The 15783-nt window shown below is 40.7% G+C and overlaps 1 protein-coding gene and 1 long non-coding RNA gene across 3 annotated transcripts; both read right to left on the bottom strand.

Annotated features, from left to right (window-relative positions):
* Positions 1-4845: 4845 nt before the first annotated feature.
* On the bottom strand, positions 4846-7975 carry LOC115116442 (uncharacterized). 2 transcript variants are annotated; one of them, XM_065023608.1, is made up of 8 exons: positions 7875-7975; positions 6835-7035; positions 6364-6653; positions 6247-6282; positions 5992-6031; positions 5824-5885; positions 5201-5295; positions 4846-5092 (listed from the first exon to the last, which is right to left on the bottom strand). In XM_065023608.1, exons 2-7 carry the CDS (start codon positions 7022-7024, stop codon positions 5218-5220), a joined length of 696 nt encoding a protein of 231 aa, XP_064879680.1. In that variant the 5' UTR covers positions 7025-7035; positions 7875-7975; the 3' UTR covers positions 4846-5092; positions 5201-5217. The 2 variants fall into 2 exon arrangements, with proteins under 2 accessions (XP_064879680.1, XP_064879669.1); XM_065023597.1 differs by lacking the exon at positions 7875-7975 and adding an exon at positions 7213-7232.
* Positions 7976-10841: 2866 nt separating this feature from the next.
* Positions 10842-13718, bottom strand: LOC115118368 (uncharacterized). Its single transcript, XR_010464897.1, has 4 exons — positions 13519-13718; positions 13269-13411; positions 11265-11322; positions 10842-10975 (listed from the first exon to the last, which is right to left on the bottom strand). It is a non-coding gene; the product is annotated as an uncharacterized LOC115118368 (long non-coding RNA).
* Positions 13719-15783: the final 2065 nt, after the last annotated feature.

Below are 15783 nucleotides of genomic sequence, written 5' to 3'. Positions count from 1 at the left end.
GGTCAAACACATGCAGGGCACCGTATCTCCTTAGGTCTAGGACCGGATATTTTCGTTGAGTTTCTAGCCGGACATTTTTCCAGACGGACAGCTAATGATCTTTACATCGCCTCCTGATGAATTTTATCGCTTATTAACGTTTACTAATACCTAAAGTTGCATTACAAACGTATTTCGAAGTGTTTTGTGAAAGTTTATCGTCGACTTTTTGAATTTAAAAAAAAAAATGACGTTACGTTTTGAAACGATGTTTTTTCGTTTATCACACAGTCTACATATAACGATATCTAGGCTTTATATGGACCGATTTAATCGAAATAAAGACCCAAATAGTGTTTATGGGACATCTAGGAGTGCCAACAAAGAAGATGGTGAAAGGTAATGAATGTTTTCTATTTTATTGTGCGGTTTGTGTAACGCCGAAATGCTAATTATTTTGTTTACGTCCCCTGTGGGTCTTTTGGGGTGTTACATGCTATCAGATAATAGCTTCTCATGCTTTCACCGAAAAGCATTTTAAAAATCTGACTTGTTGCCTGGATTCACAACGAGTGTAGCTTGAATTCGATACCCTGCATGTGTATTTTAATGAACTTTTGAGTTTTAACTAATACTATTAGCATTTAGCGTAGCGCATTTGCATTTCCAGAGCTCTAGTTGGGACGCAAGCGTCCCGAGTAGAAGCAACAGGTTAAATACGTGATTTTTGTTCTTTTCTGCCTCTTTCTCTCTATCTAACCACCAACAATCTTAATGGAAACAATTACAACCACATTGCATTTTAATATAAATAGTTACAAATAGACAAAACAAGACAAAACAGACAAATACAGGTTATATCTCTGACCTCTATCAATTGACCCCTATCAGACCGGACTAAGCGGATTTACTGGATAAAATTCAACTCTAGAATCCAATTCTATCCCCTACTGACCCCTATCGAACTGACCCCTATCAGAATTAATACACATTATCTCTCTGACCCCTGAAAGCCGACCCCTATCGGTGAATCTCTATCAGACTAGCCTCGACCGGGTCACGGGACAAAATTACAATTTCTCCCCTCGGCGCTAGGTTTAATGAATAGTAGTTAACTATCCCCTTACTGATCTCTATTCCCGACCCCTATCGAGCTGACCCCTATCAGAATTATTACACATGTCCGACCCCTATCGGTGAATCTCTATCAGACTAGCCTCGACCGGGTCACGGGACAAAATTAAAATTTCTCCCCTCGGCGCTAGGTTTAATGAATAGTAGTTAACTATCCCCTTACTGATCTCTATTCCTGACCCCTATCGGAACTATCCAGGCCTTAAAGTGATCTCTCATCATTGAAAGCTATCAGACTGTGCTGACCGGTCATGGGACAAAATTACAATTTATCCCCTCGGCGCCAGATTTAATGAATAGCAATTAACTATCCCCTTACTGATATCTCATCAATGATTTATATCACCCGGCCGTCGCCGGTTTGTTACTACATATGTTCACTTCACTGTTCTTTCGACTCGTCAGCAAATTATAAATTTACACAAGAATTCATACTTACTCGGAAATACTGATCAAAATTTAGACAGACTATACGACAATATGCAAAGTTTGATTTAACAGGTTTTGCTTACCTTATTTATGGTGCACCTTTAGATCAGTTTCCCGAGTTGAGCAGAATTGTTGTCCACCCACCGAAAAATCTTCACCCGTCCTCCTTGAATCGTCCTTCCACCAACTCACCCCCTCTCTCACACCCAATCAGCCCACTTCGACTGGACCGTTAGTTAACCATCCTCTGCTACCAAGTTCTGTTAGTAATTAGATATGTAGATGGGTGAGCCGGTCAAGGATCGATTCAGACAAAGTGGTAAATTGTATGACAAGCGACAGTTTATTCAGAGTGAAGATATCTAGTACAGCGTAATTACGGCTCTCCCGTTAGCTCGCACAGAACAGCAGGAAAAGAGGCCGTTAACAGTCAGCACACCCCTTATGTGTGGAACAGAAAGTAGGTTGATTCTAGAAGATCGGATCTTTGGATTGGTTCAGGCTGGGTGTAGTCTGTAGTCTTCCGCCATTGGCTCAGTTGTCTGTCCGTCATCGTAGAATCCTCTTCGGGCACACAATGTTCGGCTAGAAAGGAGATTATGTGTGTGCGCTGGTTTGGCAGTTAGTGTGTAATGTGGGAGCTATCCTGTAGGGGACCCCACAGGCTTTACTGTGAGTTGTAGCCATGTATTTAGCAGTAGGTTGGTCACCTGCATAAGAAATAGCTATTCTTTACACAGCACAAAACGTGTGTAAACAATGGTGGAAAACGTTTTAAACTCCAGTCCATGGGCTGACCTGGCTTTGCTCAGACTGTATGTACGACTTTGCTCAATGTATCACTTCTCAAGATAATGACGCAGACACGAGGCGGATGGTTCGGTTCTCAGAATATTTCATAACAAAAGGGGCAGGTCAAAGGCAGGCATAGGTTCGTAGTCCAAGGCAGAGTCAAAAAGGGACACAGCGGCAGGCAGGCAGGTCTTAAACAGGAAGACTAGAAAACATGCTGGTAAGACCTGACAAAACAAGATGAACTGGCAACAAACAGAAAACACAGGTATAATAAATACACAGGGGATAATGGGGGAAAAAATAGGAGACACCTGGTGGGGAGTGGGGACAAGGACAAGGCAGGTGAAACAGATCCGGTTGTGACACAATGACTGTATATATGACTCGGCTTTGCTCAATGACTACCTACCAAAGGTTCCACTGTGGCCATTACAATGGATAAAAACATCTATTATTGAAGATGCCCAATCTTCAGAGATAACAATAGAACATGAAGACAAAGATACTGGTATCCATCTGGGGCCATGCTTTTCCCTAAATGATTATGACAAGTCCAGCTCCAGAATAGCCTAATCTTTTGAATACGGTGTAGTAAAAAAAACAGCAACAACAGATAACATTAGCTAGCTAAGGTTAGTAAGATAACTAGCTAAGGTTAGTAAGATAACTAGCTAAGGTTAGTAAGATAACTAGCTAAGGTTAGCATGCTAGCTAGGTAGCTACACTAACAGATGACAGTTACCTATTTGTTGATGTTTGTCCACTCCACATGGAAAAATCACCAGTCACCACATTTCTTCCCACCCACAATTCGTGAATATGTAGGCCTGTAAATTGTCTGGTCATTCTTCGGAGGTGGATCCAAAACAAGAATTTCCCGCAGTAGGCAGGAATTACGTCGAAATGAGGGCAGCATTGTCCTCTGGTGGGTCCTTTAATATAAGGTCAAGTACAGGTAGGCCAACGGCCAAAATAAAGGAAACACCAACATAAAGTGTCTTAACAGGGCACTGGGACACCACAAGGAACTTCATTTCAACTGCAATTCCTCCACATATTCATCATCACCAAACCAAATCACTTTGTGCACGGGGGCATTGTCATGCTGAAACAGGAAAGGGCCTTCCCCAAACTGTTGCCACAAAGTACAGAATAGTCTAGAATATCATTGTATGCTGTAGCATTAAGATTTCCCTTCACTGGAACTATGGGGCATAGTGCGACCCATGAAAAACAGCCCCAGACCATTATTCCTCCTCCACCAAACTTTACAGTTGGCACTATGCATTGGGGCAGGTAGCTTTCTCCTGGCATCCGCCTAACCCAGATTCGTCCATCGGACTACCAGATGGTGAAGCATGATTCATCACTCCAGCGAACACCTTTCCACTGCTCCAAAGTCCAAATGGCAGCGAGCTTTACACCACTCCAGCTGACGCTTGGCATTGCACATTGTGCTCTTAGGCTTCTGTGTGGCTGTTCGGTCATTGAAACCCATTTCATGGAGCTCCCAACAAACAGTTATTGTGTTGCTTCCAGAGGCAGTTTGAAATTCAGTAGTGAGTGTTGCAACCAAGGACAGAGGGGTTTTTATGCGCTACAGGCTTCAGCCCTTGGCAGTCCCATTCTGTGAGCTTGTTTGGCCTACCTCTTCAAGGCTGAGGCGTTGTTGCTCCTGGATGTTTCCACTTCACAATAACCGCACTTACAGTTGACCAGGGCAGAAATTTGACGAATTTATTTGTTGGAAAGGTGGCATCCTATGATGGTGCCATGTTGAAAGTCACTGAGGTCTTCAGTAAGGCCAATCTACAGCCAATGTTCTCCCATGGAGATTGTATGGCTGTGTGCTTGATTTTATACACCTGTCAGCAAAGGATGTGGCTGAAATAGCCGAATCCACTCACCTGAAAGGGTGTCCACATACTTTTGTATATATAGTGAATGTTGACACTGGTATTGTGCTTGTATTGTGCTGAAAATGAGGTTGATAAGTGGTGGAGTTGCCCTTTAAGGATTTTATTGAATAAGGAACTTAATTTAAGGCCTATTTCATGCTCTCTTCTCCATTGTGTGTTTACAGCCACCTTGACTTCAACAATCCAACCAGGGGTCACGTCTCAGAATGCAATGTTTTGTTCAAATGCCTTTTCCCTCACCGTGTGTAACTCTGTGTTGTTTGTGTCGCCCTGCTTTGCTTTATCTTGGCCAGGTCGCAGTGGTAAAGGAGAACTTGTTCTCAACTGGCCAACCTTGTTAAATAAAGGTGAAAAAAAAAGAAAAAAAATATGTTTAGCTTAGCTCAGCTTAGTCATCGAACTATTGGAAAAAGTCAAGCCTTTGTATGCCTGTTCCAAACTCCTCGAAAAGAGAAAGCTATCCCTATTGAGTTTGTGGCTAGCAAGTTTTTCTTGCGTCAAGCAACCCAGGTTACCCCTCACTGTTTGCTACACTGGTGTCAGAAGTATGATGTATGTGCAAACTAGCAGTGATGTTGAGATGCATCCCTTTCCACAGATCCTGTTTCTTCTTTATTATTTTTCATTCATTTTTATTAAAATGTTTCATATCGGCCCCAATTTCTATACATTACACCTGCAAGTGCTCTTAACATCAAAAGTAAAGACATTTTCTTAAGTAGGCCATAAAATTAAAGATGGAATCCATAAAAATAATTTGCATGTCTTCATTGTTGGTACAAAAGTGGAACTGCTTTTATCACTTCTGGAACGAGGTCTTGAAGAGGGATGTGGATCTTGAAAAGATTAGAAAACATGAAAACACAACATGTTAGTGGTCCTGATTTGACCTGTGATGGTTATTCTAATTACAATGACCACATGAATGACAACCTACAACCTACTTTGAACCTACTGGAACCTAATTATTGTCCCAGAAGCGCCGCTTCACATATGAAAGCCATGTACAGAGGTAGCTGTAGACTGAAGACACTGTGCACTGGAAAGAGAAAAATGACTTGTGTGAGATCTACAGCAGTACTGACTCTTGTTTAACAGCTCCATTATGACAGACACCATCCATATGTTTCACTTCTATTTTTCTTTTTTTAAGTGTCTCCCTGAAGAGGCACATGATTGATGATGTATAATTTCATCATTTGGCAAATATTTGAAATAGCACTATATACTGTACCAACTCCATGATAGAAAGGTATTCCTTAGTTTGGTATACTAAGTGTATACAGATGTATAATCTTAATTTGAGCCAGTTTACTACATCAGGAAAATAATTCTGCAGCAACAGGAAATGTGAATTGTTATGTGGATTATAGTTCATGGACATGTTTATAGGGGTTGATATTCTTTGTTAGGGCAAATCAAGTCTGAAACTTCATAGTGGAAATTACAAACTTTAGAAGCCTTTTTAAAAGGCAAATACACTACTAGTTTGCATTTCAGCAACAAAAGAGTGATCAAATGAAGATCCTACATCTGTAGTTTTATCATTTGCAATGATTTGACAAACCATTATATTGCTCCGAATCTCAGATAGACTGCCAGAACGAGGCCTTGTAGAGGGACGTGTATCTTGAAAAGATTAGGAAACATAAAACACAAGATGTTAGTGCTGATTTGACCTGTGATGATTACTGTATCACATTGACCACATGAATGACCACACAATAGAACCTACTGCGAATGAAAACGTAGTTGTAGCCTGAAGACACTGCCCACTGGAAAGAGAATAATGACTTGTGTCAGATCCACAACAGTTCTGACTGTTGTTTAACAGCTCCATTAATTACTTTATTTCATTTGACTGATTTCTTTAAATGATCTATAACTCAGTTAAATCTTTGAAATTGTTGCATGTTGTGTTTATATTTTTGTTCATTATAGTAGTTGATGATGTATAATTACTTTTATAATTTACAATGATTTGACATACCATGACACCGTTTAGAATCCAAGCTAGAACGCTGGTCTGTAAAATAAAGGAGAGGAAGAATGAGTACATCAAATACAGAGATACTGTATTCAAAATGATGATTAATTGACATCATACCATGTCAAGCTTCTGCTTAATCTTTTTGACTGCTGTATCTTTGTGAGGACAGTCCAGTAGTCCTCTCTGGCTCTCATGGAACAGACAGTCCACTGTGTCAAACTTCTGCCTAATATTTCTGACTGCTGCATCATTGCGAGGACAGTCCAGTAGTCCTCCCAGGCTCTCATGGAACAGACAGTCCACTGTGAGTATTACATCACTTCTGGTCACTAGTCTGCTGCTATAAGGTACAGTGTAGTCTGGGTTGAAGATGTGATGCAGTACTACCAGAATGACATCTTTACCCACTGTCAAGAAAGAGAATGTGGGAATACGTCAAAATAAACCAATAAGCCTCTCAAATAAACAATGTAGTCATGTCATTCATGCCGTTGGTACATTTGAGGAAAACTGGTGTGGAAAGAGAATATCTGGTATAGAAGGAAATAACATTGTTTAGGAAGTCATATTTGGGATGAGTTACTGTACTTGGAATCTGTTGCAGTGCTGCTTCAATATCAGTCCCGGCGCGGGAGACGATGGGACAGAAAGCCATGATGACATCACTCTCCTCTGGCGACTCGACTTCCGTAAAACATCTTGTGGTGTTGTTGAGTCGTCTCATAAACTGAATATGAGAAGCCAAAGTATTGCCAGTCTCAACTGTGTAGTACTTCATCTTGTGTGCCACTGATTTAAGGTCAGAAAGGTCATTGATAAATGTTAATGTTTTTGTTAATTGGCACAATGGATAGTTGGTTCATAGTTCAGCCAGCTATAAGAGCATTGTAGGTTTAACCATTTACTTTATAGTGCACCCCTTCATCAAAATATTACATTATACATAAGAGTCCTGTTGAAAATTACCTCTGCGTTCCAACATGGATCTATAGACAAAGGGGTTTATTAATCTAGATAGATACATTCAGGATAGGAAAACATGTACATCAACCAGTGTGCAAACCATCTGTCTTATATATTTCTTAATTCCATTATTTTACTTTTTGATTGTAGTGAATTGTTAGATATTACTAGATTAGATAACACAAGCATTTCGCTACACCTGCAATAACATCTGCTAAATATATGTATGCAACCAATAAAATTTGATTTGATCTTTCTCCATGGTGTGAGCTGCATACATTAGCGTGAAGCTATTTCACATTCTAAACTTTCACTTTCACTCTCTTATCTTTCACAGTATCCAGCTCTCGAGCACTTTACCACCTCAGTCCTTCCACTGGACCACATGATTTCTTGGAATTAGACAGTGAAAGTAATGTGTTATTGTAAATGTACTTACTGCCTCTGTTCTATTCTACATTCATAGAATTACTCACCTAAAAAACATTCCATTCAATTCTGCACTAGCAGTTTCCACATAACCAAGTGTACTGTTTTATTCCTGCTGTAGATATAATTTAATATCTATCACAAAACCTTTCAGGACACCCACCCAACTGTAAATGATAGCTATGGTGTTCATATTGAACATGAATTGTCAAATGAAATGAGGAAAATAGACTTACCCTGCAGCTATGGGACTCTTTTCTGTTGACTGTACTGCAGTTGTGGCTTAAAGTGATGTGTTCTAATAGCTAAGAGAAAGTGAAACTAAATAGCATGAGATAATAAGGGGAGGGGCAATTTTTTCAGAAAGTCACAAATGCTGAGTTTACACAGGCAGCTGCGTTCTGATTTTTCTTCCGCTAATTGGTCTTTTGACCAATCACATCATATCTTTTTCAGAGCTGATCTGATTGGTCAGAAGACCAATTGGTGAAAAAAATATAAGAATTGGGCTGCCTGTGTGAATGCAACCATCTAGGCAATCTACAGTTCAAACAACAAAGTGAGCACAACTGATTTGGTAAACAGCTGAGGAATGGGGCTGGAAAAATGTAACCACACTCACATTTATATACAGAGCTATGGATGCACCACCATCCATGATATCAAAATGATAGTTTTAGACATGGTTGGAGGCTATACAGTCTTTGTTTACAATTACACATTTAAAAAGAATGGAATAAAACAAGTTTATATTTTGGGTTCTGATGGGGTTGACAGTTGAAGTAATCTCATAGTGCAATTAGAATTTATAGTCTTTAAGAATCAATGGATGTATATATAATTAATTCAAAAGTCCAAAAATGTATGTACCAATAGCAGATTGCCACTTTAATATAAGGTAAATAACAGTAGTTAGACCAAGCACGATTTCAATTTGTTTGCTTGCCACAATTGCTTAAAAATCTGTCCTCTCGTCCCCTTCATCTGCACTGATTGGAAAGACTTGACAGGTGAAACAACATGGTGGAAGCTCATCCTCCGTGCTTCTACACCTGCATTGCTTGCTGTTTGGGGTTTTAGGCTGGGTTTCTGTACAGCACTTTGAGATATCAGCTGATGTACGAAGGGCTATATAAATACATTTGATTTGATTTGATCTTTAGTCTATTGACTTATGTTTCCCCGCACATTGACTCTGTACTGGTAGTCCCTGTATAAAGCCTCGTTATTGATATTTTATTGTATTACTTTTTATTGAATTTTTAACTTTTTTTTATTTGGTAAATAATATTTTAACTATTTCTTGAACTGCATTGTTGGTCAAGGGCTCATAAGTAAGCATTTTACGGTAAGGTCTACTACACCTGTTGTGTTCCGCACATGTGACCCCCAAAAATTATTTGATAGAAAATTTGATTTGACAGTGACACTGGCCATCTCCACTCCTGCACCCACGGTAGAATATCATTAGGTTGAAATGTAGAATTAATGCCACGTTTAAAACAACTCAGAGCTTGGAAGTCGGAAGTCTCAGACTTCAGTGCATTCTAAACAACGGTTAATCAGAAAATAAATGGGGGGAAAAAATAGTTTGAATGGTCATTTAATTCTTCCAATTCGGGAATTCGGGCCCATTTCTAGAGCTCCGACTTTCTGACCTGAGGATCACTGACATCATGGTTTATTTTTTCGAATTGCCAGTTGTTTTGAACGCAGCATATTTTGAACCACAGATCATGATTCATGTTCTATACCGTACAGCCCCACCCCATAGGGGAGCTCTGCTCTGAGGTGGTTTACCCTGCTGCCTAGGCAGCGAATAGCCTGAGAGAAAATGATGCACCCAACTGCAGCCAATGGGAGTACAGGTGTCCCTATATAAGGGGATGCTTCCCCTCAATCAGCCTCCCATTATCTTCAGCGACTGGACTGAAGAAGCCAAGAAGATAAGTCTCAGGACAAACCTGCTGTCGATCTCCAAGTCTCGACGTCGTCCTTCTAAATGAGCATACCATTTCCACCCAACCCAAAAGCTCTTTTATGAGCTCAGTGTCGCTGCTCCACTATGGCGACTATAGACTCACACAACTTATGTTTCGTGTGCCTAGGATCACAGTGTAACAGTATAACTTTAGACCGTCCCCTCGCCCATACCCGGGCGCGAACCAGGGACCCTCTGCACACATCAACAACAGTCACCCACGAAGCATCGTTACCCATCGCTCCACAAAAGCCGCGGCCCTTGCAGAGCAAGGGGGAACTACTACTTCAAGGTCTCAGAGCAAGTGATGTCACCGATTAAAACACTATTTAGCGCGCACCGCTAACTAAGCTAGCCTTTTCACATACATTACAACAGCACGCTAGGGGCGGCCTCACAGGTCCCCCGGAATGCCCTAGCATGTTGCCTCTAGAGAAGACGAAGATATTGGGAAGTGTTTGGATGTTTCTCTCGAACACCCCCTCCCAATGGAGAGTGCAAGGTTTTCCTTGGGCGAGGAAGAGACGGGCTCTGAAATTTCAGCAGCCCCCTCCTACGCAACAGCCTCTCTTGCGCTCTGATTTTCCAGGGCTCATTGAGCGAGATGGCTGGAGATCACGCTGCCCTCCATTCTCTCCAACCCGGAAGTAGATATGATGGAGGGCGGCCCCTACTCTAGACCAAAAAGGGCAGTGGTGCCACTGGGAGCCGGCAAAAAGCTTTACAGCCCATTCACCAGAGTGGACGGCAGACGACCCCAGGGGATCCCCAGGCTCGAGGACACCATGGCTGCGTACCTCGTCCCGGGTACGAGCTCCTGGCCGTCACCCAGAAAACCAACTCTACCTCCATGAGGAGGAGATACACTGCAGTACCTAAAGCAGCTGGTGGCCACACCAGATACTGACTGTTACTTTTGATTCTGACCCCCCATTTGTTCAGGGACACATTATTAAATTTATGTTAGTCACATGTCTGTGGAACTTGTTCAGTTTGTCTCAGTTGTTGAATCTTAAGTTCATACAAATATTTACACGTTAAGTTTGCCTTAAATAAAATGCAGTGAGAGGACATTTATTTTTTGCAGAGTTTATAAGACTTGGCTGTGCTCAATGACTATGTATATATATATATATATATATATATATAAACACAACTTGGCTTTGCTCAATGTATCACCACTCAGGATATGACCCAGATGCAGACACAGGAAGCAGATGGCTCGGTTCTCAGAATATTTATTATAACCAAGGGGCATCCAAAGGGGCAGGCAGATGTTCATAGTCCAAGGCAGAGTCAAAAAGGGACAGAACAGCAGGCAGGAAGGTTGGAACCGGGAAGACTAGAAAACAAGCACTAGAGAAAACAGGAAACACACTGGTAAGACCTCACAAAATAAGACAAACTGGCAACAGACAAACAGAAAAGGCCGGTATAAATACACAGGGGATAATGGGGAAAAATAGGAGACACCTGGTGGGGGGTGGAGACAAGCACAAGACAGCTGAAACTGATCAGGGTGTGACACAATGACTACATAGGACTTGACTAAATTAATGTATATATATATATATATATATTTTTTTTTTGACTTGGTTTTGCACATTGACCACTTCTAACTTGGCTTTGCTCAATGACTACCTACCAAAGGTTGCACTGTGTTCTTTACAATGGAGAAAAACATCTCATTGAAGATGCCCAAACTGTGGAGATAACAATAGAATGTGAAGTTAAAGTTACTGGTTCCCCATCTGTGGCAATGCTTTTCCCTAAATGTTTATGACAACTATAGTTCCAGAATAGCCTAATCTTTTGAATACGGTGTAGTTAAAAAAACAGCAACATAACTTTAACATTAGCTTAGCAAGGTAGCTAGCTACACTGACAGCGGTCAGTTACCTATTTGTTGATGTTTGTCCACTCCACATGGAAGTCACCATGACGTTCCTTCCCACCCGCAGTTCATGAATATGTAGGTCTATATGTAGTCTGCATCATTATTCAGAAACCTAAACAAGCATCTCCGCTCTTAAGCAGGAATTACATTGAAATAAGGGTGGCATTCCCCTCTGGTGGGTCCTTTAATATAAGGGCAGGTACAGGTGGCTAACTGCCAAAATAAAGGAAACACCAACAAAGTGTCTGAATAGGGCGTAGCTTCGTACACCTTGGCATAGATTGTAGAAGAGTCTGGAACTCTTTTGGAGGAATGCCATCATTTTGTTGATGGTGGTGGAAAACCCTTCTCAGGCACCGCTCCAGAATCTCACATAAGTGTCCAATAGGGTTGAGCCTGGTGACTGAGACAGACACACATACCTTTTAAACACTCTACGCTCCTTTCAGACCTCTCTTTCAAAGCAGAATATAATGAAGAGATGTTGTCTCCGCCCTAACAATGGGAGTCCATGTCCCAAAGGTGAGAAGGCAGGAGGTCTGCATGATAAACAGAACGTAGTATCCCCATATGGACAGATTTTGATGGGATTGGACCATTTCTCTTCGCTTCTTCCTCTCTGATCAAAATCACTGAGATCTCTTCTTCTAGCCATGGTAGCCAAAATAATGGGCAACTGGTCATTTCTACGTATGACCCTAAGCATGATGGGATGTTAATTGCTTAATTAACTCAGGAACCACACCTGTGTGGAAGCACCTGTTTTCAATATACTTTATATCCATCGGTTACTCAAGTGTTTCCTTTATTTTGGGAGTTACGTACACATAACAGTTTATACAAGACTATCACTCAGTTGTTGGTGATCCTGTGTATCAGACGTCTGGATGAATGTACACTTCCTACTCAGGCTGGATAACATTTCAGCAAAACATTATGTTACTGCTGAACAGTCTTATTGAACAAGGCACTTCATTTAAAGGACAATTCCTCCACATATTCATCGTCACCAAACCAGCATGTTTCTATGATCTGTGGTTACAAAGTTAAGATCCTAAAAAAAAAGCTTTTCTATGACATCACAGGGTAGAGTAAAAAACAGTGATTTTTAAAACCGGCAGTGAGTTTCTAGCCCAAAGAAGGGTATTTTCACTGCGAATCTCAGTGTTTGAAAATGTGTTTTTAAAATGTGCTTTGATGTCATCGGGTAGAACTTAACATATGTTAACACTGGTATTGTGCTTTGTATTGTGTTGGAGATAATGAAAATTAGGTTGAAAAGTGGTGGAGTTGCCATTTAAGGATTTGATTGAATAAGGAATTTAATTTAAGGCCTATTTGATGCTGTAGCCTCCATTTGGTGTTCTACAGCCACCTTGACTTCAACAACCTGACCAGGGGACACAAACCAGAATGTACTGTTTTGTTCAAATGTCTTTTCCCTCACTTTTGAGCTCAGTTTACTCAGTCAAATAGTGAGGCCTTTGTATGCCTGTTACCAACTCCTACAAAAGAGAAAGCTATCTGTATTGAGTTTGTGGCTAGCAAGTTTTCCTTGGGTCAGGCAACCCAGGTTACCCCCCACGGTTTGCTACACTGGTGTCAGAAGTGGAATGCATGTGTAAACTAGCAGTGATGTTAAGATGTGTGTCCTTCCACTGATCCTGTTTCTTTATTCTTTTTCATTCATTTTTATGAAAATGTTTCATATCGGCCCCAATTTCTATACATTACAACTGCAAATTGTCTTACCATCAAAAGTAAAGACATTTTCTTAAGTAGACCATGAATTTAAGATGGAATCCATAAAAATTATTTGCATGTCTTCAATGTTGGTACAAAAGTGGAACTGCTTTCATCACTTCTGGAACGAGGTCTTGAAGAGGGATGTGGATCTTGAAAAGATTAGAAAACATGAAACACAACATGTTAGTGGTCCTGATTTGACCTGTGATGGTTATTCTAATTACAATGACCACATGAATGACAACCTACAACCTACTTTGAACCTACTGGAACCTAATTATTGTCACAGAAGCGTGAAAGAGCACCAGTAAGCCAGTGACTCAGCCCCTGTAATAGGGTTAGAGGCAGAGAATCCCAGTGGAAAGAGGGTAACCGGCCAGGCAGAGACAGCAAGGGCGGTTCGTTGCTCCAGAGCCTTTCTGTTCACCTTCACACTCCTGGGCCAGACTACACTCAATCATATGACCCACTGAAGAGATGAGTCTTCAGTAAAGACTTAAAGGTTAAGACCGAGTCTGCGTCTCTCACATGGGTAGGCAGACCATTCCATAAAAATGGTGCTCTATAGGAGAAAGCCCTGCCTTCAGCTGTTTGCTTAGAAATTCTATGGACGATTAGGAGGCCTGCGTCTTGTGACCGTAGCGTACGTGTAGGTATGTACGGCAGGACCAAATCAGAAAGATAGGTAGGAGCAAGCCCATGTAATGCTTTGTAGGTTAGCAGTAAAACCTTGAAATCAGCCCTTGCCTTAACAGGAAGCCAGTGTAGGGAGGCTAGCACTGGAGTAATATGATCAAATTTTTTGGTTCTAGTCAGGATTCTAGCAGCCGTATTTAGCACTAAATGAAGTTTATTTAGTGCTTTATCCGGGTAGCCGGAAAGTAGAGCATTGCAGTAGTCTAACCTAGAAGTAACAAAAGCATGGATTAATTTTTCTGCATCATTTTTGGACAGAAAGTTTCAGATTTTTGCAATATTACATAGATGGAAAAAAGCTGTCCTTGAAACAGTCTTGATATGTTCATCAAAAGAGAGATCAGGGCCCAGAGTAACGCCGAGGTCCTTCACAGTTTTATTTGAGACGACTGTACAACCATCAAGATTAATTGTCAGATTCAACAGAAGATCTCTTTGTTTCTTGGGACAAGCATCTCTGTTTTGTCCGAGTTTAAAAGTAGAAGGTTTGCAGCCATCCACTTCCTTATGTCTAAAACACAGGCTTCTAGCGAGGGCAATTTTGGGGCTTCACCATGTTTCATTGAAATGTACAGCTGTGTGTCATCCACATAGCAGTGAAAGTTAACATTATGTTTTCGAATGACATCCCCAAGAGGTAAAATATATAGTGTTAACAACAGTGGTCCTAAAACGGAACCTTGAGGAACACCAACATTTACAGTTGATTTGTCAGAGGACAAACCATTCAGAGACAAACTGATATCTTTCCGACAGATAAGATCTAAACCAGGCCAGAACTTGTCCGTGTAGACCAATTTAGGTTTCCAATCTCTCCAAAAGAATGTGGTGATCGATGGTATCAAAAACAGCAGTATAGAAGGAAATAACATATGGAAGTCATATTTGGGATGAGTTACTGTACTTGGAATCTGTTGCAGTGCTGCTTCAATATCAGTCCCGGCGCGGGAGACGATGGGACAGAAAGCCATGATGACATCACTCTCCACTGGCGACTCGACTTCCGTAAAACATCTTGTGGTGTTGTTGAGTCGTCTCATAAACTGAATATGAGAATCCAAAGTATTGCCAGTCTCAACTGTGTAGTATTTCAACTCGTGTGCTACTTAGACAAGAAAGAGAAAAGTCAAAAAGGTAATTGATAAAAGTATTCATGTTTTTGTTAACTGGCACAATGGATATTTGGTTCATACTTCAGACAGATATGAGTACTGTTGGTTTAACCATTTACTTTATAGTGTACCACTTAATCAAAATTTAAAATGACTCAAAAGAGCCCTGTTGAAAATTACCTTTGCGTTCAATCATGGATCTGAAGGAAGTGAATAAACAGACAAATGTTTTTTTTAGATAGACACATTCAGGATCGGCAAACTACAACCAGTGTGCAAACCATAAAGATAAAATATATTTCTCTACAGTGCAAACTGTGTACAGCAGCATGAGGCTATTTGACATTCTAAACATGTACTTTTTTGCTCTAGTCTTTCACAGTATCCGGCTCTAGAGTACTTTACCACCTCACTCCTTCCACTGGACCACATGATTTCTTGGAATTAGAAAGTGAAGGTAATGTTATTGTAAATGGACTTACTGACTCAGTTCTATGCTACATTCATAGAATTACTCATTTAAAAAACATTCCATTAAATTCTGCACTAGCAGTTTCCACTTAACCATGTGTACCGTTTTATTCCTGTTGTAGACATAGAATATTAAATGATCACAAAACCTTTCATGACACCCACCCAACTGTAAATGATAGTTATGGTATTCATATTGAACATGAATTGTCAATGAAAGGAAATGAGGAAACTAGATTTAC

Source organism: Oncorhynchus nerka, linkage group LG2, assembly GCF_034236695.1.
Source record: "Oncorhynchus nerka isolate Pitt River linkage group LG2, Oner_Uvic_2.0, whole genome shotgun sequence".
NCBI classification, from domain to species: Eukaryota; Metazoa; Chordata; class Actinopteri; order Salmoniformes; family Salmonidae; genus Oncorhynchus; species Oncorhynchus nerka.
This window is presented reverse-complemented; position numbering and strand designations above follow the sequence as displayed.